Raw genomic sequence first — 22,406 nt, forward strand, 5'->3', positions numbered from 1 at the left:
CATGCTTGTAAACACTTTATCTGAACGCATATGTGTGTTAGTGGGAGGGACAATCGAGGTGGCAGATCGGCCGCCCCCACCCCTGGCCTGCCAGCAGATGGCTTCAATTGAGCAGGAGATGGTGGGTGGACGTGCTTGCTGGTAATTACTAGGACACCTCTATATGATTCCTTAAATAGCAGCCTTGTTTGGACTAAAAATAAACTCTGTGGAGTACATAAAGGAATCATGACCTCTGACCTTTGACAGAAGGCTCAGAAGACTTTGACCATGGCCCCATAAATAGCGGAGGTCCCATTTACAGATCACCTGCAAACGCATGCACACACACATACATACGCACATAATGAGCTATAATTGTCGCACAGCCTCAGGCAGCAGGGCTTTGGCTCAGAATAAACGGCAACTCTAGATTGCAGCACGTCGTACTTCAGAAATCCCATTCAAGTGCTGTAACATCAATAATGTCACAACATAAAGATATCAACTGACAGCAGCACATTTACTTTACAAAATACACGGACGTACTAATAGTACTAGTATGTACTTTTAAAGTACAATGCATTCTTTAGGGGTAAACAAGGCACAAAGCTGTACCTTTTTTAAAGGTGCCGCCCCAGTGACAGCTTTTGTCAGTGACACCTTTTTTCTGACAGTAATGAGTAAGTCATTGAATCTGTAATTTAACTAATTTTTCAAAACACTCATTCAGGAACAATACATATGACTGTCTTCATGAGTGAAGACAAAACATATTACTGTCTTTATGAGTGAGTGTGATTGAATCATTGAATTATTTACTCAACCAATTCATTCATAAACACTGATTCAGTAAGTGCTTCAGCACGTTGTTTGTAACTATTTGCACTGAAGGAGCAATATTAGGCAACATAATGAAAGTACTGTATTGTCTATAATGCAAGTTACCATATTAACGTCTTGTTTATTAAACTGTTGTGCAATATTCCGCTCACAGTCGTGCTGTTTATGTGAACTGTAAGCGCAATAGCATTCTTGCTCATCCATGATTTCTTTTTATAGCCATCTGTATATTCTTTTATAGTCTTACAAGCTAATATCAAAATATTGTGGATTAATTTCTATACTGGATCCAGTTTTTAGTTTTTTTATGTGAACCAACCATTTTTTAAATCTATGACAGCAAAATATAAAACCAAAAAATACTGCGCTATTTCTCCTTTTTTTTCTTGTCAGCTGACTATTGGGCTGCAACAGATGTTTGTTTCCAATTGAAGGTCTAAAAGCAACACACAGAAAGGCACAGACGCACACACTGACAAACCAAACCTTCTCGTTTCACCTGGGAACACTCTACAACCAGTCATTGCCCAAACCATCGAACCTGCGTGAACTTTGACCTGGCCTTCACCAAGCTTCAGCCAATAGTGAGCTGGCATACCATAGACATAAAGACAAATGGCCCTATCAGTGTAAAGTGCCTAATGACTGACAGGTGTGTGGGGTTTGGGGGGGTTTGTGTGGTCAGACACATGTGGTGGCCCTTGATAAGCCGCTCTTCTGAAATGAAAGGGCTCATTTGTGGGTGCTCTGTGCATCAGGAACCTCACCTCCAGCTGAGAGAGGAAACAGGTTGGTTTGCTCCAGCTATGAAAGAAGCTAGAGTCTACCGCACAACCATTATCCGAACTTGACCATGACTGACAAGTGTACTCAAGCATACAACCAGCATCCAGGATGCTTTTCAATTCTGGTTGCCTTGTCATGATATGGAATGAATTATCGTAGAGGATTTAGACATGAGTTCTTTCTCAGTATTGTCATCGTTCATGTGTAAATGTATTCTTTCTCTCCCAAGGTTCTAAAAATAAATAACGTAGATGCTCAGATGATTTCATCGGAGAGAATTTCATGATGAGAATGGTTTGAGTTTATGTTGAAAATGCTGGCGTTTGCATAATTTGGTGTGTTGTCAAGTCTGAGCACATTACGAACTCTAGATGATTACTACAGCATGCAGCAGAGCAAAAGTCTCCATTTGCCATCCATTTCATCTTGTTGTCTAGAAAAAGCATTTAAATTTTTCTTTGTATTTATTTACAGTATACACTACCATTCAACTAAATTAAAAACACTTAAATTAATACTTTTTTTTAAGAACAAAGCATTAAATTCATCAAATGTGACAGTAAACATATTTGTGACCCTGGACCACAAAACCAGACATAACCAGTCTGGAATCTGATGGTGCAAAAAATAAAAATCAAAAAATAGCGAAAATCACCTTTAAAGTTGTCCACATGAAGTTCTTAGCAATGCATATTACTAATCAAAAATTAAGTTTTGATATATTTGTGGTAGGAAATTTACAAAATATCTAATATATAATACAAAATAATACAATGGCATAAAAGAAAAATCAATCATTTTGGCCCATACAATGTATTATTGGCTATTGCTGTAAATAAACCTGTGCTACTTAAAAAAAGTTTTGTGGTCCAAAGTCACATTTGTCATTTTATAAAAGATTTCTATTTGAAATAAATGCTGTTCTTTTGAACTTTCTGTTCAGCAAAGAATGCATAAAAATGCATCATACAGATTTCACAAAAATATTAAGCTGCACAAGTGTTTTTAACATTGATAATGAGATATAGAAAAAAAATGCAATAATATTTCACAATGTTCCTGTTTTAATGATCAATGAGACTTAAATCAAGCATGAATGACAAAATCTTACCGACCCCAAACATTTGAACTGTGAACATTTGTACAATCTGTAAATTAAAATCATGATTGTTTTCATTTATAACTGATTTAACTGCATTTCAATCGAAAATTGTAAAATAGGTCATAAATTATGACATAAATTATTATTATTATTATGCAAATTGGAAAAAGATTTAAATGTATTTATTTATTTGAGTTAATTAATTTGTTTTTTGCAATGATCCATTTGGATGCAGTCACTGCTCTCTCCAGAGAATTTAAGGCACGTCTTTGGCCCCAGTGGCTCTCCCTGAGACTATAAGAACTGCTGATTGTTTCAGTATGTCTTCTGGTCCAAAGCCTCAAGAGTGAAAAGGGGAAGGAAGATGTCTGAGATCTATTCAGCTGCATTACCGGAAAGTATTCTATAGGGCAACAGACTTTTCTTTTGTGAAAATGCAGCCTGATGCCATCTGTTTTCTCACTGTGTGATCATCTGACATCCTGCATGCTTGTTTGTTTTAGGTTTGTCGATTCCATCAGACCCTGTTTTTCTTTAGCTGAGTGGGTTGTTTGGAAGTTTGTGCTCCATGACATTATCCCACGACAAACTTTTTTGCATCTGTTTAATCAAGCTCATTATAGGAGTGGAGCTTAAAAAAGCTTAAAATTAAAACGAAAGTTTCTTTTTTAGTTTCTAAGGCCTATAAAATAATAGAATCTACAGCATTTAAATTAATAAATAAACCCATAAAATAAAATATACCAAAAAATATTTATTGATACAACAAAGGCAAAACATTACAAATTCTGCTTTATATTTCAGGGGAAAATCATTGGTTACTGATATCTGAATTCATTGCATTGTAAAGTTCTTAAATGTATTTTTTGGACACTTTTAGTATATTTCCTCATAAGCCTTATACATATTTACATGTCTTACATTAGTGTGTGTGTGTGTGTGTGTGTGTATTGGTAAAAAATACAATTTTCAGTAATATTTCAGTTGCTTATTGTGGAACAATAAAATAGATATAAATTTAAGGTACAAGGCTATATTTGTTTTAGTTGTCTGATACTGGCTATAAGCAAGCAAGCTGTTTAGTCTGTAGATCAGTTTAGTTATTGAGCTGTTTACATCTCCTTACACATTTTTGAACGCTAAGACGCTTTACTGTAAAGCCAGAACATCTAACAGTGATTTTAGCAGAACAGCTGCACTGTAAAACTATTATGAAGGCCCGAATTAACCATCCAGCTGTTCTGTAATAGATTTGTAATGGCTGAAAGAGAGCTCTCCAGCTGTTCTGTAATAGATTTATAATGACTGTGAACAAACCCTCCAGTGCTTTTGTTTTTCACTCGTGTCAGTTAAATCTCCTGCTGCAATCTAGCAGAATTTGGCTTTACTAAACTACTGAATATATCCAAACTTGAAATCCAGCAAACAGTGTTTCAGCTGTTGACAGTTCTTGACGGTACATTATCTTTGTTTAGCATTTTTAACGTATAATTCATCTCACTTTTTAAGACTTCATTTTGAAGATGGGAAATTCTGATAAGTTATAAAAATATTAAGATATTAGTGAGAATAGATTTAAATTCGATCTGAGATTAGATGAATTATTAAAACGTGAAAATGGTTAAAATAGCTTCATATACTTTTTAAAAAATGTTATGCGTTTTATTTTTGTCACTTAATTTTCTGTTGAAATCTTAGTTGATTCATAATCATGACCTAGATGGCTCTGGATTCACAATACATGAAACTGAACTGAACTAAAACAGTAAAAAAAAATAAAAACGCAATCTCATTTATGATGTAACCTACCTCTGATTAAATGTTCTCACTACATTTCTCAGATAAAGAGGATATAGGCTATGCAGAATGCAGAATGAAAATGCATCACTTCCACAAATTGTACGTAAGTGAATATGTGCATACTGTTACAGAAAACATGCTGCTCACAAATAGATTCCCGTTCTGTAATGCTTGTTGGGTTGTTCTGCCCTCTACTGGTGACAGTCATTGCCTTCATTTTATCATGAAGTCGTCAAGACAGACCTACATCTTAAAGCACACAAATGCTATTAAAATGTGAATATGCATAGACAGTGTTTATGATTGACTAAAAAAAGGCAAAAATTTATTTTCCAAAAGTTCAGTGAAGACTGGTATAATCGTACTTTCCATTATGCACTTAAATAGAATATTTAGCTACTATTCATAGATAGAAATAAAAATGAATATTTATGAAGTAATGTATTTGGATGGGAGTCTCTGTATTTTATTAAATGAGGACAATAGAGAACTGTGCACAAACTAAAGTACACACAACACACAAAGCAATGTCCAAATACTGTACACAGTGTACTGTACTAGAGTTCAAAAATAGGGTATGACCTGAATAAAGGGAGTGTTTAGTTTCAGTATCAGACGGCGCTGTGCCCACGGGCTGTTCACTTGATGCTGAAACACAAAGGTCTGGCTCTGCAATACTATGGGGAGTGTTTGACTGTTGGATTAGCATTAATGAGATAATTGATAATAATTGAAGAAGCCACAAATGAACAGTAAGATTAAATTCAAAGGCTGCGAATGAAATGATACCTCTGGTGGAGGGCTCGGGGAATAGCAGTGTGAATCACTCGGTGTGTAAATCCTGATAACTGCAAAACAATTAAATCCTTAAAATAACAGAGAAAGTACCGGCAGCTTATTACGCAAGTCATTATCCTTTAATTATACAGACATTTCATTTAGCTCCAAAACGCAGTGCATTGTAAAATTCAAGAAAACAGTCAAAAAAAATAAAATAAAATAATAATAATAATAATAATAATAATAATAATAATAATAAAACACGAAAAAAAACCCCTTCAAATTATACATCACATTATATTTTTACTTTTTTTTTTCTTTTTTGAATGCGTGCAATTTTTGTTGTTTATGAAAAAAAACTTTTTTTATCATCTAAAGCCACTTTATTTTAATCATGTTACTGTAAGGAACATTACGTGGAGAATTAAACATATGTTGGCTGTTGTCGTGCAAATGTGCGTAACTGTCTGCTTTGAAGACCACTGTAGTGAAAAGGCAGCATTTACACTTAATGCAAATGAGTCTTCAAATGATACAGAGGTTGTAGAGATTTCTTTTGAATTAATACATTACTTTTAAAAAACAAGGATTAATGAATGAAATATTAAATATTTATGAGCTATTATACAGTAGTATAGATAAGTAGATGATGTAAATGAAATTTTTGTTGCAATCATATTTAAAGCGATACTGCAAGTAATTTTAACCATCTTGGGAAAAGAAGCATTTCTCTTGCTGATATGCTCACGCTTTGTAGCTGTTGGGTAAAGCTGCTGTTCACTCTGTCTTTAACTTGAAGGTGATCATAGTTACTGTGGCGTAGAAATATAGTGACAGAATAAAGAAGCAATCAACACGTCAAGACCTGCAAACCCAATCCCTGCTGACACCCTCAGGCAAGTGCTGTGAACAACGAGGATGACAGAGGAAATGGAGCGATATCATTTCAGCAGGCTGTCTGATATCTGACAGAGAACATGCAATAGGATACATGACATTACAGTTATGTTTCTGGAATGCTTTTAAGTTTAAGTGAAAATGAGCAATGCCGTTATAAGAAAGTTTTCCTAAGAATATTGTGGAAATGTTACGTTATCGAGAAAGTCCCCAAAATCCCAGTAAGAACAAAAGATGTATAAATGCAGCATTAGTGTAATCTGCAAAGATTTTGCAAGGTTATACTCAAGTAAACTCTTGGCATATACTATAATTTGTAAATATAGTATAATTTGTAAATACCACAGATGTACCATTTATATATGTGACCCTCGACCACAAAACCAGTCATAAGTAGCATGGGTTTATTTGTAGCAATAGCCAGTAATATGGGTCAAAATGATCGATTTTTCTTTTGTGCCAAAAATCATTAGGATATTAAGTGAAGATCATGTTCTATGAATATATTTTGTATATTTCCTACTGTAAATACATCAAAACTGAATTTTTGATTAGTAATATGCACATTTATTGGTCACATTTATGTTTGTTTGCTAATTAGTAATCTGCATTCAAAAAGAACTTCATTTGGACAACTTTAAAGGTGATTTTCTCAATTTGTTTTTCTGCACCCTCACATTCCAGATTTTCAAACAGTTGTATCTCGACCAAATATTGTCCTGTCCTAACAAATCAATGGAAAGCTTATTTATTTGGCTTTCAGATGATGTATAAATCCCAATTTCACAAAACTGACCCTTATGATTGGTTTTGTGGTCAAGGGTCACATATGGTTTTTTAATTAAGGGGAGTTTCATTCATAATCAATCCTTATAAAGACAGTGAGGGTTTAACAAAAAAGTGCAAAAGTACAGGAGGTGGAAATATATTAATGCCAGATCTGTGTGTGTGCCCTATATGGATACACAAAAATAAGTGTGATTTTTGATAATACTTCCCATAGTGTTAATGGCACTGTCTCCTTGTTTTAAATGTAAATTTAAGAGAAAAAAAGTTAAAATGTTTCAGTAAAAAATTAGCTTTAAAAATCAGTAATGTCTTCTGAAGCTATTTCGAGTGCTTCTTTCTTAATTCCCTTCCTGAAGTGCTTGTCTGCAAAATAGCACTAAACACTATTATTATTGCAGACAGGAGTTGTGTGTAGAAATGAACGTCATGAAATAATGATGTGTTTATATGCATATTATTTTAAGGATGTAGTTACATAGTAATGCCGTACAGAAACTCTTCAGGTTTCTTCAGACTCTTTTCCATACAAAACAACCCTTTATTGTTCAACCCTTTTATGCATGTAATGTATTTGTATAATTACACTACCTGGAAAATTTAAAGTTGTCTAATTTAGGGATTAAAGAATGAAACCGAAACTGTCTCCATATCCGTGAACAACAAAACAACACTGCTGTTCCTGAGATTTATTGCTCAAGATTGAAAATAACCCCATTGTGACCTTTTTGCTTAGAGTAAGGTGAAGAAATGAGATGAAAACAGAAACACCAGATCACCTGTCCTGGCTAGACACTGAGGTGAGCACATAAACATTGAACTGCTGAACTCATCTGTGCTGGACTCTGCAAATATTACTGCAGTGCTGGAAGCAATCAGAAAAGAAAACAAGATTGGGCAGTACGAGACCAATGATGAAAGCAAAGTCAAAAGTATGTATTGTTTTGCATACGATTATGTTTTAAAGTCGTTTCTACAAATTCAAATTAGAACGCTCCAAATAGAATTCGCGGCCACAGGTGGGAGTTACCATAGCAACGAGACGTCGCTCAAACTTAGATTTAGTGTCGGATGGTGCATCGACAAAAAATGATAGCTAACTGTGCTAGGGAAGCCAACCATATATGCGCCTCAAAAGTTATAGCAGATATAGGCCTTTTATATGACGTCATCTTACTTGCTGAACTTATTAAATATCTTAATCTATTTAAATGTATCTATTTAAGGGTTAAAAGTGCGGAAAATCAAAAAAGATGGATAGCTTATAACCTACTTGGATATTCATGAGCTATATATAAAATAGAAGTAAATGGGAGGAGCGCGGCTGATGTTTCTTTATAAGCATCTGCGACAAACAGTAGAGTATCTGGGAACTGAGATACAAAAAGTATACAATATTTTGAAATAATGGACATTTTTAAATTTTCCGTGCTGGCTTTCATACTTTACGCACAGGTTGGATCCAGTCCCAGTGAACATAGGGATATCTGGACTGTGGAGAGCCTGCAGGTTGAAATGATTTATTATTATATCAATAATTTGTTAAATAATCTGCAGTTTCAAAACCTGTTGTTTAAAAACAAAACTATCTACATTAACTGAAAAGCCGTTCATTTGTCTTTGTCAGGAGAAGCCAAAGGAAACAGATATATTGGTGCACATTGCTGATCTGTTGAAGCGATCGAAATCGCAGCAGTTTCATGGATTAATGGACAGGATTACAGCAGGTACAGTGTCTTCATTTCTCTCACTCAAGATATTGGCTAATTAAAATAAAGCACATTTATAGCATCCCCATTTATACAAATTTACACTACCAGTCAAAAGTTTTTGAACAGTAAGGTTTTTACATTATTTTTTTTGTAAAAAGAAGTCTCTTCTGCTCTCCAAGTCTGCATTTATTTGATCCAAAGTACAGTACAGCAAAATCAGTAATATTGTGAAATATATATATGAAATATTATATGATTTCCTGTGATCAAAGCTAAATCAGCACCATTACTCCAGTCTTCAGTGTCACATGGTCCTTCAGAAATCATTTTAACATGCTGATTTGCTGTTAAAGAAACATTTATTATTATTATTATTATTATCAGTATTTAATACAGTTGAGTACTTTTTTTAGGATTCTTTAATGAATAGAAAGATCCAAAGATCAGCATTTATCTGAAATAAAAAGCTTTTGTAACATTATGCACTATACCATTAAAAAGCTTGGAGTCTGTTTTTATTTATTTATGAAAGAAAGAATTAATTTTCTTTATAAATACAATTAATACTTTTATTTAGCAAGCATGCTTTAAATTGATAAAAAACGATGATAAAAACATTTATAATGTTACTTTCTATTTCAGATAAATGTTGTTCTTCTGAACTTTCTATTCATTAAAGAAACCTGAAGAAAAATTGAATCATCTGTTTTCAACTTAATAAGTGTTTCTTGAGCAGCAAATCATGATTTCTGAAGGATCATGTGACTGTATTTCAGCTTTGAAATCACAGGAATAAATTACAATTTAATTTATTCAAATAGAAAGCAGTAATTTTAAATAGTAAAATATGTCAACATTTTACAGTTTTTGGTGTAATTTGGATCAAATAAATGCAGGCTTGGTAAGAGACTTCTTAAAAAAAAACACTAAAAATATTACTGTTCAAAAACTTGTGACTGGTAGTGTAATTATCATTTGAAACTTAATAACTTGTTCCAAAAAAATTTTACTTTAGTGTTTCAAGTACAACTTGAATTAAAAATGATAAATCTGTTTAATTTGGGTTGTTTAAGTTGCTTGGTAATTTTTAGTTTATGCTCTCTCTTTAGGAATCACTCAACCAATGCGACTTGGCCAGAGGAGTAGGTTTTTGTCCTTGTGTTAATTGATGAACTGATACATAAACTAATTTAGAATAAGCAGATCTCACATCTCACATAAACTTTCAGGAAATAAGGGGGAGATCTTTGTTGGACTTATGGGAAGGAGATCTTCTAGTGGAGGTAAAGATGTGTTGTGTGTTTTTTTTAACAGAACTAATATAAACCTTAAAACTAATATAACCTTAAAGGAAATTCTAAAGTGAATATGCATCTTCTGCTTATGTTCTGTTTTAAAATATCGCTTTGGTAAAATGGCTCATATTTATTCAAACTTGTAAGGGATAGTAATATCTTATTTGTGAGTAGATCTATATTTTGAGCCTTTTCACTGAATTTTCGGAACTGGTTTGCATAGTATCTGACTGATTCGTTAGCAAATTATTCTGAATATGGAAAGGTTATGGAAAATTCAGTTGTAGTATAAGTGCGTGAACACTTCTGAAATGTATGAATCTTGTTAGACTTTTCTTCTTTGTTTACAGATTTTCAAGAGAAATGGGACAGACCACAACTCTACTGACTGTGCAACTGAAAGTTTTAACTATATGCCCTTCGCTGTGTTAGACACAATTAAATTAAAACACAATAAATATTCTGCTACAAAGGTTACATAAACATATGAATGAAACCAGTAAACATTATCGGTGTTGTTTAATGATATCATCGTTTCTAAATCTTTAAAACTTTACACTGCAAAAAACAATTTGTTGAGTCAACTTAAAATAACTTGTAACCTGGCTGCCTTAAAATTTTAAGTTCAGTCAACTAAAATAAGTTTATTCAACTTGAAATGTTAAGTTGTACTAAGTAACAACTTAGATATTTGTGTTTGTTAAACTTAACAGATGGGTAAGTAACCCAGCTGCCTTCAAATTTTAAGTTGATTCAACTCAAATATCTAAGTTGTCACTTAGTATAATTTAACATTTCAAGTTGAATAAACTTTTTTTGAGCTGACTGAACTTAAAATTTTAAGGCAGCCAGGTTACAAGTTATTTTAAGCTGACTCAACAAATTGTGCTTTTTATTTTTTACAGTGTACATGACAGAATATTACACCATTTCTGTTAGATTAAGAAGTGCACAACACACTTATCTGACATCTTTCCAGTTTAAACCTGAAAGCAAGTGTGCTAAATAATTAATTAGAATCACTTGTGTGTTTCTGCTTAGTTTATTTTATTAATGTGACCTGTTTGCATATTGTAAGTTGATATTTAAAAAAAAACACAAACGGGTTTGAAAATGAAATAATAAATAACTATGATGACAATAAAACTTTTCTTTTTGATGACTGCATTGTCACCTATTTCCTCTTAAATATATATTGTTGTCATAGTTCTATAGTCATTTGGTAGTGAAATACATTTCACTTAAGTGCACAAACTGTAATGGCACAACTGATGCTGAATGTCTTTTAGAAAGTACAGGCACGATGTATGTTCCAAATAATAATAATAAAGGTTTTCTGAGTTAAAAACGAACAGCTTCCAAGAGAAAAACCTGCAAATGTCTTGCTATAATTTGCAGCCAAGCAGTTGGCCAGTAGGTGGCGATAGCTGTGTTTCCAGTTCTTGTAGTTGGACACTACAGATGTAGCCGGAGCTGTGAACGATTGGCTGTTAGATGTGTGTTTTGGGTTTTGGTGTTCAGTCTGTTTGCTCGTTTGCGATCGTCCACTGAAATACAATATTATACAGCATTAACAATAAGTAAAACAGTCTCTTTCTCCATTAGAGTAATATACAAAAGGTGGATAACTCGAATGTTGAGATGGTGTTCACTTGTTGTGCGTATAACTGTAAAAACACTGCGAGGGACAAGAGTCTTTCCTTTCACAAGTAAGTGCACAGCTTTCACTTAACGTTATGTTTGAAGTGCTCCACTGTATTAAGTTATGTTTTCTTATTTGTTTTTAGTTTCCCGCTGAAAGACCCCATCTTGCTGAAAAAGTGGCTTAAAAATTTACGATGGAAAGACTGGAAACCTGCCCCAAACAGTAAAATTTGCTCCGTCCACTTTGAAAAGAAGTGTTTAATTGAAGATGGGAAGAGAGTAAGACTTCATTCATGGGCTGTGCCAACCATCTTTTCATTCCCAAACCGATATCTAGAAAGAAAGGTGAGGGAAAGTTGACGTGGTGATACGCGTCGGTATTTGGTACCTTTTAATATACGTATTTATGAGCTGATTTTAAATATTCATATTTTATGTTCAAATTACCCCTTTTTTTTAAAGGATGAAGTGTATTTTTATGTTACTGCTAATTCTTTTTTTAAAATTTCCTTTTAAGTAAAAATGTACAAATAAAATATTAGTTTTAAGTTTTCGTTTAATATGCCAACAACCACAGAACACTGTTGAAACTGCTTGAAATTTAATGTCTGCCTCCCATTTAAATGTAATGTAATCAAAACACTTGATTCTCTATTCTCACCTTCAGGTTAAAATCAACCCTAGAAGCAGAAGAGCTTTGGTGAGTTACAGAACCTTTTTTATATGCATTTTGCAATTGTGAAATATTTCTTTGGATTACACGTGAAGGAGTGAATTTACACAGATAATTCTGAAAATGCCTTACAGAGACGATTATAATTACAGAGAAATTACAATTCCATAAATAATTTATAAAACATATGTGACCCTGGGCCACAAAACCAGTCGTAAGTAGCACGGGTATATTTGTAGCAATAGGCAAAAATGCATTGTATGGGTCAAAACTACAGATTTTTCTTTTATGCCAAAAATCATTAGGATATTAAGTAAAGATCATATTCCATGAAGACATTTTCAACATTTCCTAATGTAAATCTATCAAAACTTTTGATTAGTAATATGCATTGCTAAGAACTTCATTTGGACAAGTTTAAAGGTGATTTTCTCAATATTTTGATTTTATTTATTTATTTATTTGCACTCTCAGATTCCAGATTTTCAAATAGTTGTATCTCAAATATTGTATCTACCAAATATTGTCCTATCCTAACAAACCATACATTAATGGAAAGCTTATTTATCAGCTTTCAGATAATGTAGAAATCTCAGTTTCAAAAAATGGACTGGTTTTGTGGTCCAGGGTCACAAATGATGTTTGAATGTGGAATTATAGATCAGAAATATGAGACCATAAATGATACAATGCATGGCAGAGTTCACAACTACACTGATGCGGCGTCATCAAAAAATTGTTTTGCAAAATCTGAAACCTCTCTGGTGACATCTGCTGGTCAAAATAGTGTAATTGCAAAGAAACAGTCCAAACATGCATGAAGACATCTTCTGCAATCCAATTGCAGATGTTTTCTTGAAAGTGTAGTCTATTAAATGCAATCTAAACTCAAATACTGTTATTAAATGTCTAAATAATCTTTTTTTTCATTATGTAGGGCTTAATGTTTGTGTTCTGTGGAGGGCTTGACAAATCATGCAGCGTAAAACAATTAAGTCACTGTATATTTAATTATATAAATGTGCTATTAAAATTCCCCTTTTTCCCAATCATTTGGAATTGAAGGGATTTGTTGCCGACTCAGATTCATCTAGTCAAGCAGCACTTGATATGACAGCAAAAACCTCGCGGAGGTCTAACTCAGAAAAGACTGAGAACAGAACTACAGAAAGTTTACAGCCGAAAGCTACTGAAGATAGCTCCAGCCAGACGGGAGCAGACCCAGAGAGCGTTTCCACACAGCAGCTGACAGAACCGGAAAAAAGGTCTGGAACTGCTTCCGAGGGAGAACCTCCATCAGATGCATGCAATCTGTGTTGTTGTTATTATGTTTTATTTGTTATCTTACTTGATGTATATTTTCAGCCCACCATGGACTATCCTGGGCGACGAAGCTCTCGACAGAAGCATGACTATACCCAGCTTCTTTCACAGTGGATACTGTTTACCCAATGTAATTAACACTTTCATTTTTCATTAAAATTTGTTGTTGTTTTCATTGCTAAACACCAGAATGTTGTTCACAACAGTAACTGTTGCTTTTCCTTCAGAACATCCACTGGGCTGGAGATGATGAATTAAATATTGTAAGTAACTATGCTGTACTGTTGAATAAAAAGAGTGTCCTAAATATACATTTCCCAGTAGAGTACTATGAAAGTGTTATTCAGAATTACATAATTCTCTTAATCAGATGCCGCATGTGCCTTATGGAGTTTTAGGACAAATGAAACCCCATATAATTGAGGTAAGGTCTCTTCTGATGCCACTATAGGTTTTGTTACAGTTAGGCTTTTAAAGAGCAGAATTAGATTTTTTTTTTTTTTTTAACTGTAGCACTGCCTTTTTCTCAGGTTAAAGAGAGGTGGGAATGGCTTGGGCTGGATGTTAGAGGGCCGTTCTCTCCGACAGTAGACAAGCACACGCACATCATGACTCTGATTGACTACCATACCAAATGGGTGGAAGCTTTTCCTTTGACTGAGAAACTCAGTCAGGATGTGGCCAAGTGTCTCGCTGAAGTCATCAGTCAGCAGGGATACCCTCTCGGAATTCTCTCCCGGCTTCCCAGGCGGATCCTCTTGGAGGTGAGTGACGCATACACATTTCAATAGTTTGCTGTCAGTAAGATTTTTTTTTAATACTTTTATTTAGTTTAAGTAATTAAAAGTGACAGTAATGACATTTATAATGTTACAGAAGATTTCTATTTCATATTAATGCTGTTCTTTTGAACGTTCTATTCATCAAAAAATCCTGTAAAAAAATGTATCATGGTTTCCACAAAAATATTAAGCAGCACAACTGTTTTCAAATGTTTCTTGAGCAGCAAATCGGCATATTAGAATGATTTCTGATGAAGACTGGAGTGATGACTACTAAAAATTCAGGAATTAATTACATTTTAAAATGTATTCAAATAGAAAACGGTTATTTTAAGTTGTAATAATATTTCACAATATTACTGTTTTTACAGTAATTTTGATCAAATAAATGCAGCCCTGGTGAGCAAAGAAGACTTTAATTCAATACCTTTAAAAAAATCATGCCAACCATAAACTTTTAAACAATAGTGTATGAATCTAGGAATTCCGTTATCATTCATTTGGTTTAGAAAAACACTTTCATATCATGGATTAATGGTTGACATTTTTCTTCTTGCTTTCCGTTAGGTAAATCGTGAGTTGAAGAAACGCCTGAGGTTGAATACAAGCGCCTTAGTGATACACCACCGGCAAACTGGTTACTTGGACTTGGTCACTGAATCGCTTCTTAATGAGTACGACATCTTCATGCATTTATTGATCAAGTTATCTCAGCTGTCAATATACTTGAGAAATGTATTCAATATGTGATGTTACATGATTTAAAACCAAAAATGACAATATTGGCATTAATTACTCATCCTCATGTCGTTCCAAATCTGTAAGGCCTTTGTTCATCTTCAGAACATAAATGAAGATATTTTTGATGAAATCTGACAGCTTTCTGACCCTGCATAGACAGTAATGCAAATGACACGTTCAAGGCCCAAAAAGGTAGTAAGGACATCAATAAAATAGTCCATGTGACATCAGTGCTTCAGCCGTACTTTTATAAAGTTACGAGAATACTTTTTGTATGCAAACATTTTTATTTCCCCAGCTTTACTTATTTGAACCAGAATATATAGATACTCTTGCAAATATGCATCAAAAACTGACACAAAAGAAATTATTGAATAAAGTCGTTGTTTTTGTTTATTTTGCAAAAAAAGCATACTCATAGCTTCATAAAATTATAGTTGAACCACTGATGTCACATGGACTAATTTAACAATGTCTATACTACCTTTCTTGGCCTTGAATGTATCTGTTGCATTGCTGTCTATGCAGGATCAGAGAGCTCTTGGATTTCATCAAAAATACCTTAATCTGTGTTCTTAAGATGAACATAGGTCTTACGGGTTTAGAACGACACAAGGTTGAGAAATTAATGACAGAATTTTCATTTTCATGATCAAATAATTTTTTTTCACGTACATAGGAAAAGCTGTGTTGTAAACATATTTAGTTTCTACATGTCCAGAATTATTTCATGTATATTTCAGGATGCTGGAAGAGCTGGTAAAGAAGCACGGCAGCATCTGGCATATCCTCCTCCCTGCTGCCACTCTGCGCCTCTGCTGCACGAATCACCCAACTACCAAAGAGAAACCCTTCACACGCATGTGTGCCAGTGACCCACCCTTCTCATCAACACCCAGAGAACTGCCTGTAAGTTACCATGTCCCTCACAGCTTATATCCTTTCATAAGAATGTATTAAGCTCTCATTACTTGATTTTTACTGAACTGTAAACTGACACCAACGGCAGTTTGGTTTACTTATTTTTGGTTTGGTTTGTCTCTATAGTACAGTGCTACTGATGTCCGCTTGAGTTCTTTTGTCATCCCAACCACCACTGACACCAACAATCTAGCAGCTTTGTCAGAAACTTCGGTAAGATACCTGAATAAAATAAAATAAGATTATTTGATTTGGTATTGTTAGTGAGCATTTTTTTATCTTATTTTTCAGGTGCACTGCCTGAAGGATCAGATTATTTCCCAGTAAGGAAACTAAAAGTTTTGTCATATTTACTTCCTCATGTTTTTCAGTGTACATAGACTGTAAATAAAGAAGCAAATTTGCACTGTTACAAATATTATAAAGAAATAAAATTTATTTTTAAAACTGTACAAGAAGCAATATCTTGTGTGTCATCTCTTTTTATATCTCTTGTGTTCTTTTCTGTTCATATTTTACAATAAGTTTAAACTTGAATGGTGGTCCAAAATTGCTGATATAAAGTCCAACGGCAGTGAGAAATTCAATTGGTCACATCCCTCTCCTCTGTATTTTTGTGCAATCTAGACAAATGGTGCTTTTTAGTGATGGAGATTTAACAGAATAACAACAATGCATTATGACTTCGCCAGTAAGCACGTTTATATGGTTTATCTGAAATATGTGAACTAGATAGATCAAAGGGTTAAAGGGCTAATTCACCCAAAAATGAAAATTCTCTCATTAATTACTCACCCTCATGTCGTTCCAAGCCCGTGAGACCTTTGTTCATCTTCAGAACACAAGTTAAGATATTTTTGATTAAATCCAAAGGCTTTCTGACCCTGCATAGACATCGACTCAACTGACACATTCAAGGCCCAGAAAGGTAGTAAGGACACCATTAAAATAGTCCATGTGACATCAATTCAATTCAAAGCAAAGAAAGATTTGTTCAGCCAGAGCTAAAAGATTAATAATGTGCATTTGCTCAGATACAACTGCAGGAAAAGTTTATGAGATGCATTATTTGTATGCTTGGCTAAAAAGATGTGTCTTTAATCTAGATTTAAACAGAGAGAGTGTGTCTGAACCCCGAACGTTATCAGGAAGGCTGTTCCAGAGTTTGGGTGCCAAATGTGAAAAAGCTCTACCTCCTTTAGTGGACTTTGCTATCTTAGGAACTACCAAAAGTCCAGAGTTTTGCAACCTTAGGGAGCGTGATGGATTGTAGCGTGGTAGAAGACTAGTTAGATACGCAGGAGCTAAACCATTAAGGGCCTAATAGGTAAGAAGTAACATTTTGTAGCTGATGTGGAACCTAATAGGTAGCCAGTGCAGAGACTTTAAAATTGGGGTAATATGATCATATTTTCTTGACCTGGTAAGGACTCTAGCAGCTGCAGTTTGGACTATCTGTAGCTTGTTTATTGAAGATGCAGGACAACCACCTAGTAGTGCATTACAATAGTCCAGTCTAGAGCTCATGAATGCATAGCTTTTCTGCGTCAGAAACAGGTAACATGTTTCGCAGCTTGGCAGTGTTTCTAAGATGGAAGAATGCTGTTTTTGTAACATGAGAAATATGATTTTCAAAAGACAAGTTGCAGTCTAATATAACACCCAGACTTTTGACTGTAGTGGAAGTAACAGTACATCCGTCTAGTTGTAGATTAAGCCAAGAGATTCTTTGTACTGTTTTTTGGTCCAATAAGTATCTGAATTTAATAGGAGAAAATTATTGGTCATCCAATCTTTTACATATTTAACACACTCTGTTAACTTCGATAATTTAGAAGTTTCATCTGGTCTTGAGATATATAGTTGAGTATCATCAGCATAACAGTGGAAACTAATCCCGTATTTTCTAATACATCATTGGTTCAATCAACCGTATTGTTATAAAGCTACAAGAACACTTTTTGTGCGCAAAGAAAACAAAAATAATGACTTCAACAACTGCTTCTTCAGTGTAAATATCTTCATTTACGTTTCACAGAAGAGTCATACAGGTTTGAACAACATGAGGATGATTAAATGACAGAATTTTCATTTTTTGCGTGATCTATTCCATTGAATAGTACTAATACTGCATGTCAATGTAATGTTATGTACAACAGTGAGGATGTAGCGCTCCAGGCGGCGCTATAGAGGGGTTTTGATCGGTTAGTAAACAAAGTAGAAGAACTGCACCATACCAAAGTTCTTCAAGTAACGTTACTTGGACCATACGCAGGTCAAGGATATAAGGAATACAGCTCTGGCTACTGGGCATGCGCACATCAATCTGACGTTATTTTTGTCACACTGTACAACAATAAAACTGCTTTTGTATTATAGTTAGGGCTAAGTTTAGGGTTGGGGTGGGTGTAGATGTTAAAAAAAACACAATCCAATAGGTAGAACAATTCATTTAATTGTTAGTTTCCGGTCGGAGCTGTATCCCTTCTAGCCACAACCCACGAGCCGAGGTCCACTTACAAACCGCTTGCAAAAATGTTCCCTGTCTTCTGAAACGCACGTCTCCCGCTGCCTAACAAAATTTGATATGTTAAACACACGTTACAGAAGTGCGGTGTTGGCCTTAAAATGAGAAAAATAGTCATAGGAATTGGTGGGTGAGTAAATGATACACGAACAAAGTTCAGATATTGTCCCATGTTAAGTCCTAGCATATATAAAATATACATGAATTGACGTTACAGGATGACAAATGGAGGAAAGACCACTCTGAGTAAAAACCTCCAGAAGCTTATCAGTAACAGCTGTGTTATTTCTCAAGACAACTTTTTCAAGGTACTACACCCACTTTATATGTGAAGTAATTTGTCATTCTCTGTAAGTGCGTCAGTTAGTCATTTAGACCCAAACGTGTTGATTCTAAATAATTTGTGTCTGTTTCTCAGGATGTCTCAGTGGTCTCTGTTGATGCCAATGGATTTAAAGAATATGACAGTAAGAAGAGTTTTATTTGCTGTTTAGCTTTGCGTTTCTATGTTTAATGTATCTCAGCATGTTTTCTGTGCATTATTTTTTATGAAACTCCTTTGCAGCTTTGGACGCCCTGCACATGGACAGGATGATGGCAGTCATTGGTTTGTGGCAGAAGGATCCTCAGAGGTTCATGACGTCTCGTGGTTATCCAGTGACATTCACAGCAACCGAGCCATCTGATGTGTTTGTTCTCATAGTGGAGGGATTCCTCATTTTTAATCATGGGTAATTTTGTTCAACAGACTAGCTTTTATGTAAGATGAAGAGGAAGACATACAGGTGAATGGTTTTGTACAGTCGCTGTGATTTGAAAGGCAAGATGGGACAGAACTCTATCTATCTCAGAGGAAGAAATTCACTCCTCATCAAAGGCAAAATATCTTTTATGAGAAACTTGTGACATTATAGTTCACCCCAAAATGCAGTCATTTACTCACCCTTTTGTTGTTCCAAACCTATACTACGTTACATTTGAATAAAACCTGACAGATTTCACAGGTCAGTGAAACCAAAACCAAAACTTTGACACTTCAAAAGGTCATAAAGTCACTGAAAAGGTAATCTTTATGAACTGAGCAATGAGTTTTCTGAAAATACTTCTGTGTATCTGTGTATCTTTATAAGATACACAAATTTAATTTAGACTGTAGTTGACACATACAGTGTCTGGTGAAAGTATTCATACCACCACCCTCCCCCCCACTTTTTTTTTTTTTTTTTAACGTTTTGTTACATTGCTGCCTTATGTTAAACTGCTTTAAATGACTTTTTTCCCACATCAACGTACACTTCATACACCATAATGACTAAGCAAAACAGAATTGTCACAACTTTGTAAATTTATTAAAAATAAAAAACCTGAAATATATACATTGCATAAGTATTCATACCCTTAACTTAATATGAATGCTCTTAAGCTAAATTCCAAGTGTATGAAGGGTATGAATACTTATGCAATGGAATCATGAAGTTTTTTATTTTTAATAAATTTGCAAAGATGTTAAAAACCTGTTTTTTTGCTTTGTAATTATGGTGTATGGAGTGAAGATTGATGTGGGAAAAAAGCAATTTAAAGCTGTTTAACATAAGGCGTAAACATAAAACGTGGAAAATGAAGGGGTATAAATACTTTCGCAAGGCACTGTAAACACTGATCAATGCACAAACATAAAACAATTGAAATATGTCAAACAGAAGCTCAGCCATCTTAATTTGATGCACATTTCAGTGTATTTATGTTATGTATGCTTGGATACATTGAGAACATTTACTTGCTCATTAACTGATATCCTATTATTCATGCAAATTTAAATAGGCCGTTTGAGAAGTATTAATATTCTAGAGAAGATTATAAAGCAATTTTATCTTATGTATCTTATCTTTTGGTTGACACAGCACAGAGGAGTGCTTTCTTCATTGAACAATCTTTTCTTAAAGCCTGGTATGTTAAGATGTTGAGGTATTTACAGTATCAGTTCAGTGAGTGTTGCAACAAGCTTATTGTAACATTTCTATTGCGTTATTCAGAAGTGTGAATGACCTCTGGATCACCTAAACATGCTTGACCTTTGAGTATGGATTGCACCATCATGAGCAGTTTAACATTTGTACTTCCAGGCCACTTAATAGCTTGTTCAACAAGAGATACTTCCTGCAGATCCCTTATGAGACGTGTAAAGAGAGAAGAAGGTAAGAACGGGACGAATGGTTTGATAAACAATTAATGTTTTGACTGAGACTGTCACCTTTTTTCTCTCTCTAATTGATAGCTCACGAGTATATGTGCCTCCGGATGCACCAGGCTACTTTGATGGACATGTCTGGCCCATGTACTTAAAATACAGAAAAGAGATGGAAGAAACTGTAAATGATATAGGTACTGTAATATTTTAACTCAGTAAGTAGAGTGAATAAATCGCTTCTGTTGTGGTGAATTGTGTGAGATCTTTGCACTTTATGCAGTGTTTCTGGATGGCACGCAAAAGAGCGAAACGCTGCTCTCAACAGTTCTTGCAGACGTTCAGGAAATGCTTATGGTTTCAGAGAGATGACTTGTCACGTGAGTGGTTTAGCAGTAATAATGCAGCACACTTAAATGATTTTACCATTAACACTCATTTTTTTTTCTCTGTCTGAATTTAATTTTCCAGATTTTGAGGACCAACATTTCCAGCTCTCTCCTTTCCACAATTATATTATGACTATATCGACGAGTTTATCACAACATTTATTAATGTCTTATTTCACTTCCTCATTAAAGTGCATTTGCCGCAAGACATGAGACTTTTATTGGACAATCTAAAGCGAGTGCATTAATAGTACTCAAAATAAAAACTAACAGAGCAGAGCATGTTTATGAGCAATTTCACTTGATGTGCGTCACAGTAAATATTAGCAATGACAGACAGATGATTTTAATTAATTTCTCTGTACAAATGTATTCCTGTGTTTTGAAGCAGAAATATCCATGTGACTTAAACAGATGAGTGGCTATGTATATGTTATGTAAAATATTCAAACAGTATGTAGATGCATGTGTGAATTGTTTAATGTATTAAATATATTTGTTTATCCCTATAATGTTTGCTCTGTGCAGTATGTTGAAGACTTACAGGGAATGTTTTGAATGAGCAGAATCAGTCAAAAATCGAGAGGGTGCTCGCTGCAGAGCCAAATGGGAGGAGCTGGAGCTCTAGCTCCCCCCCCCTCGCTGGAGGTAATGGGTGGAGATAGACACCTAACCACACCCTAACCCTACCCCTTACCCTATCCTAAACATAACTCCACCCATTAGTTCACACAGAGGTGGAGCTGGACATCCAGAGAGGGGGAGCTGGAGGCCATTTGGCTCTGCAGTGAGCAGTACTTGCAAAAATCTCCTTTTATTAAGTTGGCTTAAGAAAGCCAACTTACTGATCTGCTACTTAAGCTTATTATTATTCTTCTTAGCCAAATTTCTGACTGCTACTCCTCCTAGAGCTTTAACTTTTCAAACTCCAAAATCAGCCCAGATCTTCAGACTGGTCTGACTCGAGTTGCTATATCTTTTCTAACTGATTGGACTTACGGTTTTCCTAAAAATGACGTTTAAAACTGGGAAAAATCCCATAGACTTACATTGACGGAATGTTCAAATGAGCCAGCACTATTCAAATTCCAACTGTCAAAATCCCCAGAATCCTTTGAGCCTCAATCAAACTTCCCTTCTATGTACTGTATTTCTAATCCATTCAAACTCATCTATCTATCTATCTATCTATCTATCTATCTATCTATCTATCTATCTATCTATCTGTCTATCTGTCTATC

At 34.6% G+C, this 22,406-nt stretch overlaps 3 protein-coding genes across 8 annotated transcripts in view; all 3 read left to right on the forward strand.

Annotated features, from left to right (window-relative positions):
* The window catches only part of tac4 (tachykinin precursor 4), a 47,675-nt gene extending 37,239 nt beyond the window's left edge, over positions 1 to 10,436 (forward strand). For 2 of the 3 annotated variants that reach the window (XM_051101444.1, XM_051101439.1), the window contains exons 2-7: positions 7,710 to 7,773; positions 8,429 to 8,482; positions 8,601 to 8,700; positions 9,795 to 9,827; positions 9,915 to 9,968; positions 10,331 to 10,436. In XM_051101444.1, the coding sequence (XP_050957401.1) occupies positions 7,729 to 7,773; positions 8,429 to 8,482; positions 8,601 to 8,700; positions 9,795 to 9,827; positions 9,915 to 9,968; positions 10,331 to 10,368 (324 nt within the window). In that variant the 5' untranslated portion in view covers positions 7,710 to 7,728 and the 3' untranslated portion in view covers positions 10,369 to 10,436. Of the gene's footprint in view, positions 1 to 7,709; positions 7,774 to 8,380; positions 8,483 to 8,600; positions 8,701 to 9,794; positions 9,828 to 9,914; positions 9,969 to 10,330 lie in introns of those variants that run through there. The other variant, XM_051101432.1, reaches the window with a different exon arrangement.
* Positions 10,437 to 11,460: 1,024 nt separating this feature from the next.
* Positions 11,461 to 16,514, forward strand: zgc:163143 (uncharacterized protein LOC795946 homolog). 2 transcript variants are annotated; one of them, XM_051101285.1, is made up of 12 exons: positions 11,461 to 11,689; positions 11,768 to 11,969; positions 12,292 to 12,324; positions 13,363 to 13,562; positions 13,663 to 13,750; positions 13,848 to 13,883; positions 13,991 to 14,044; positions 14,151 to 14,384; positions 14,970 to 15,076; positions 15,887 to 16,052; positions 16,191 to 16,277; positions 16,371 to 16,514. In XM_051101285.1, exons 1-12 carry the CDS (start codon positions 11,622 to 11,624, stop codon positions 16,389 to 16,391), a joined length of 1,296 nt encoding a protein of 431 aa, XP_050957242.1. In that variant the 5' UTR covers positions 11,461 to 11,621; the 3' UTR covers positions 16,392 to 16,514. The 2 variants fall into 2 exon arrangements, with proteins under 2 accessions (XP_050957242.1, XP_050957235.1); XM_051101278.1 differs by having other exon boundaries at positions 16,356 to 16,508.
* A 632-nt stretch (positions 16,515 to 17,146) lies between these two features.
* Positions 17,147 to 21,677, forward strand: nmrk1 (nicotinamide riboside kinase 1). Of its 3 annotated transcripts, none has more exons than XM_051101380.1 (9): positions 17,147 to 17,391; positions 18,672 to 18,721; positions 18,809 to 18,899; positions 19,010 to 19,058; positions 19,157 to 19,322; positions 20,715 to 20,786; positions 20,867 to 20,973; positions 21,060 to 21,156; positions 21,248 to 21,677. In XM_051101380.1, exons 2-8 carry the CDS (start codon positions 18,693 to 18,695, stop codon positions 21,146 to 21,148), a joined length of 603 nt encoding a protein of 200 aa, XP_050957337.1. In that variant the 5' UTR covers positions 17,147 to 17,391; positions 18,672 to 18,692; the 3' UTR covers positions 21,149 to 21,156; positions 21,248 to 21,677. The 3 variants fall into 3 exon arrangements, with proteins under 3 accessions (XP_050957337.1, XP_050957344.1, XP_050957332.1); XM_051101387.1 differs by lacking the exon at positions 17,147 to 17,391 and adding an exon at positions 17,398 to 17,621; XM_051101375.1 differs by lacking the exon at positions 17,147 to 17,391 and having other exon boundaries at positions 18,128 to 18,721.
* Positions 21,678 to 22,406: the final 729 nt, after the last annotated feature.

The sequence above is a fragment of the Labeo rohita genome, chromosome 3 (genome assembly GCF_022985175.1).
Source record: "Labeo rohita strain BAU-BD-2019 chromosome 3, IGBB_LRoh.1.0, whole genome shotgun sequence".
Lineage (NCBI taxonomy): Eukaryota > Metazoa > Chordata > Actinopteri > Cypriniformes > Cyprinidae > Labeo > Labeo rohita.

Bases quoted from the DNA above. Each gene is read 5' to 3' on its own strand.
- nmrk1 (XM_051101380.1), top strand. From the start codon at position 18,693: ATGAGAAAAATAGTCATAGGAATTGGTGG. The intron at 18,900-19,009 runs GTACTACACCCA...TCTGTTTCTCAG, and splicing joins CTCAAGACAACTTTTTCAAG to GATGTCTCAGTGGTCTCTGT. The intron at 19,323-20,714 runs GTAATTTTGTTC...TTGTACTTCCAG, and splicing joins TTCCTCATTTTTAATCATGG to GCCACTTAATAGCTTGTTCA.
- zgc:163143 (XM_051101278.1), top strand. From the start codon at position 11,622: ATGGTGTTCACTTGTTGTGCGTATAACTGTAAAAACACTGCGAGGGAC. The intron at 12,325-13,362 runs GTGAGTTACAGA...TTGGAATTGAAG, and splicing joins CTAGAAGCAGAAGAGCTTTG to GGATTTGTTGCCGACTCAGA. The intron at 15,077-15,886 runs GTACGACATCTT...TGTATATTTCAG, and splicing joins ACTGAATCGCTTCTTAATGA to GATGCTGGAAGAGCTGGTAA.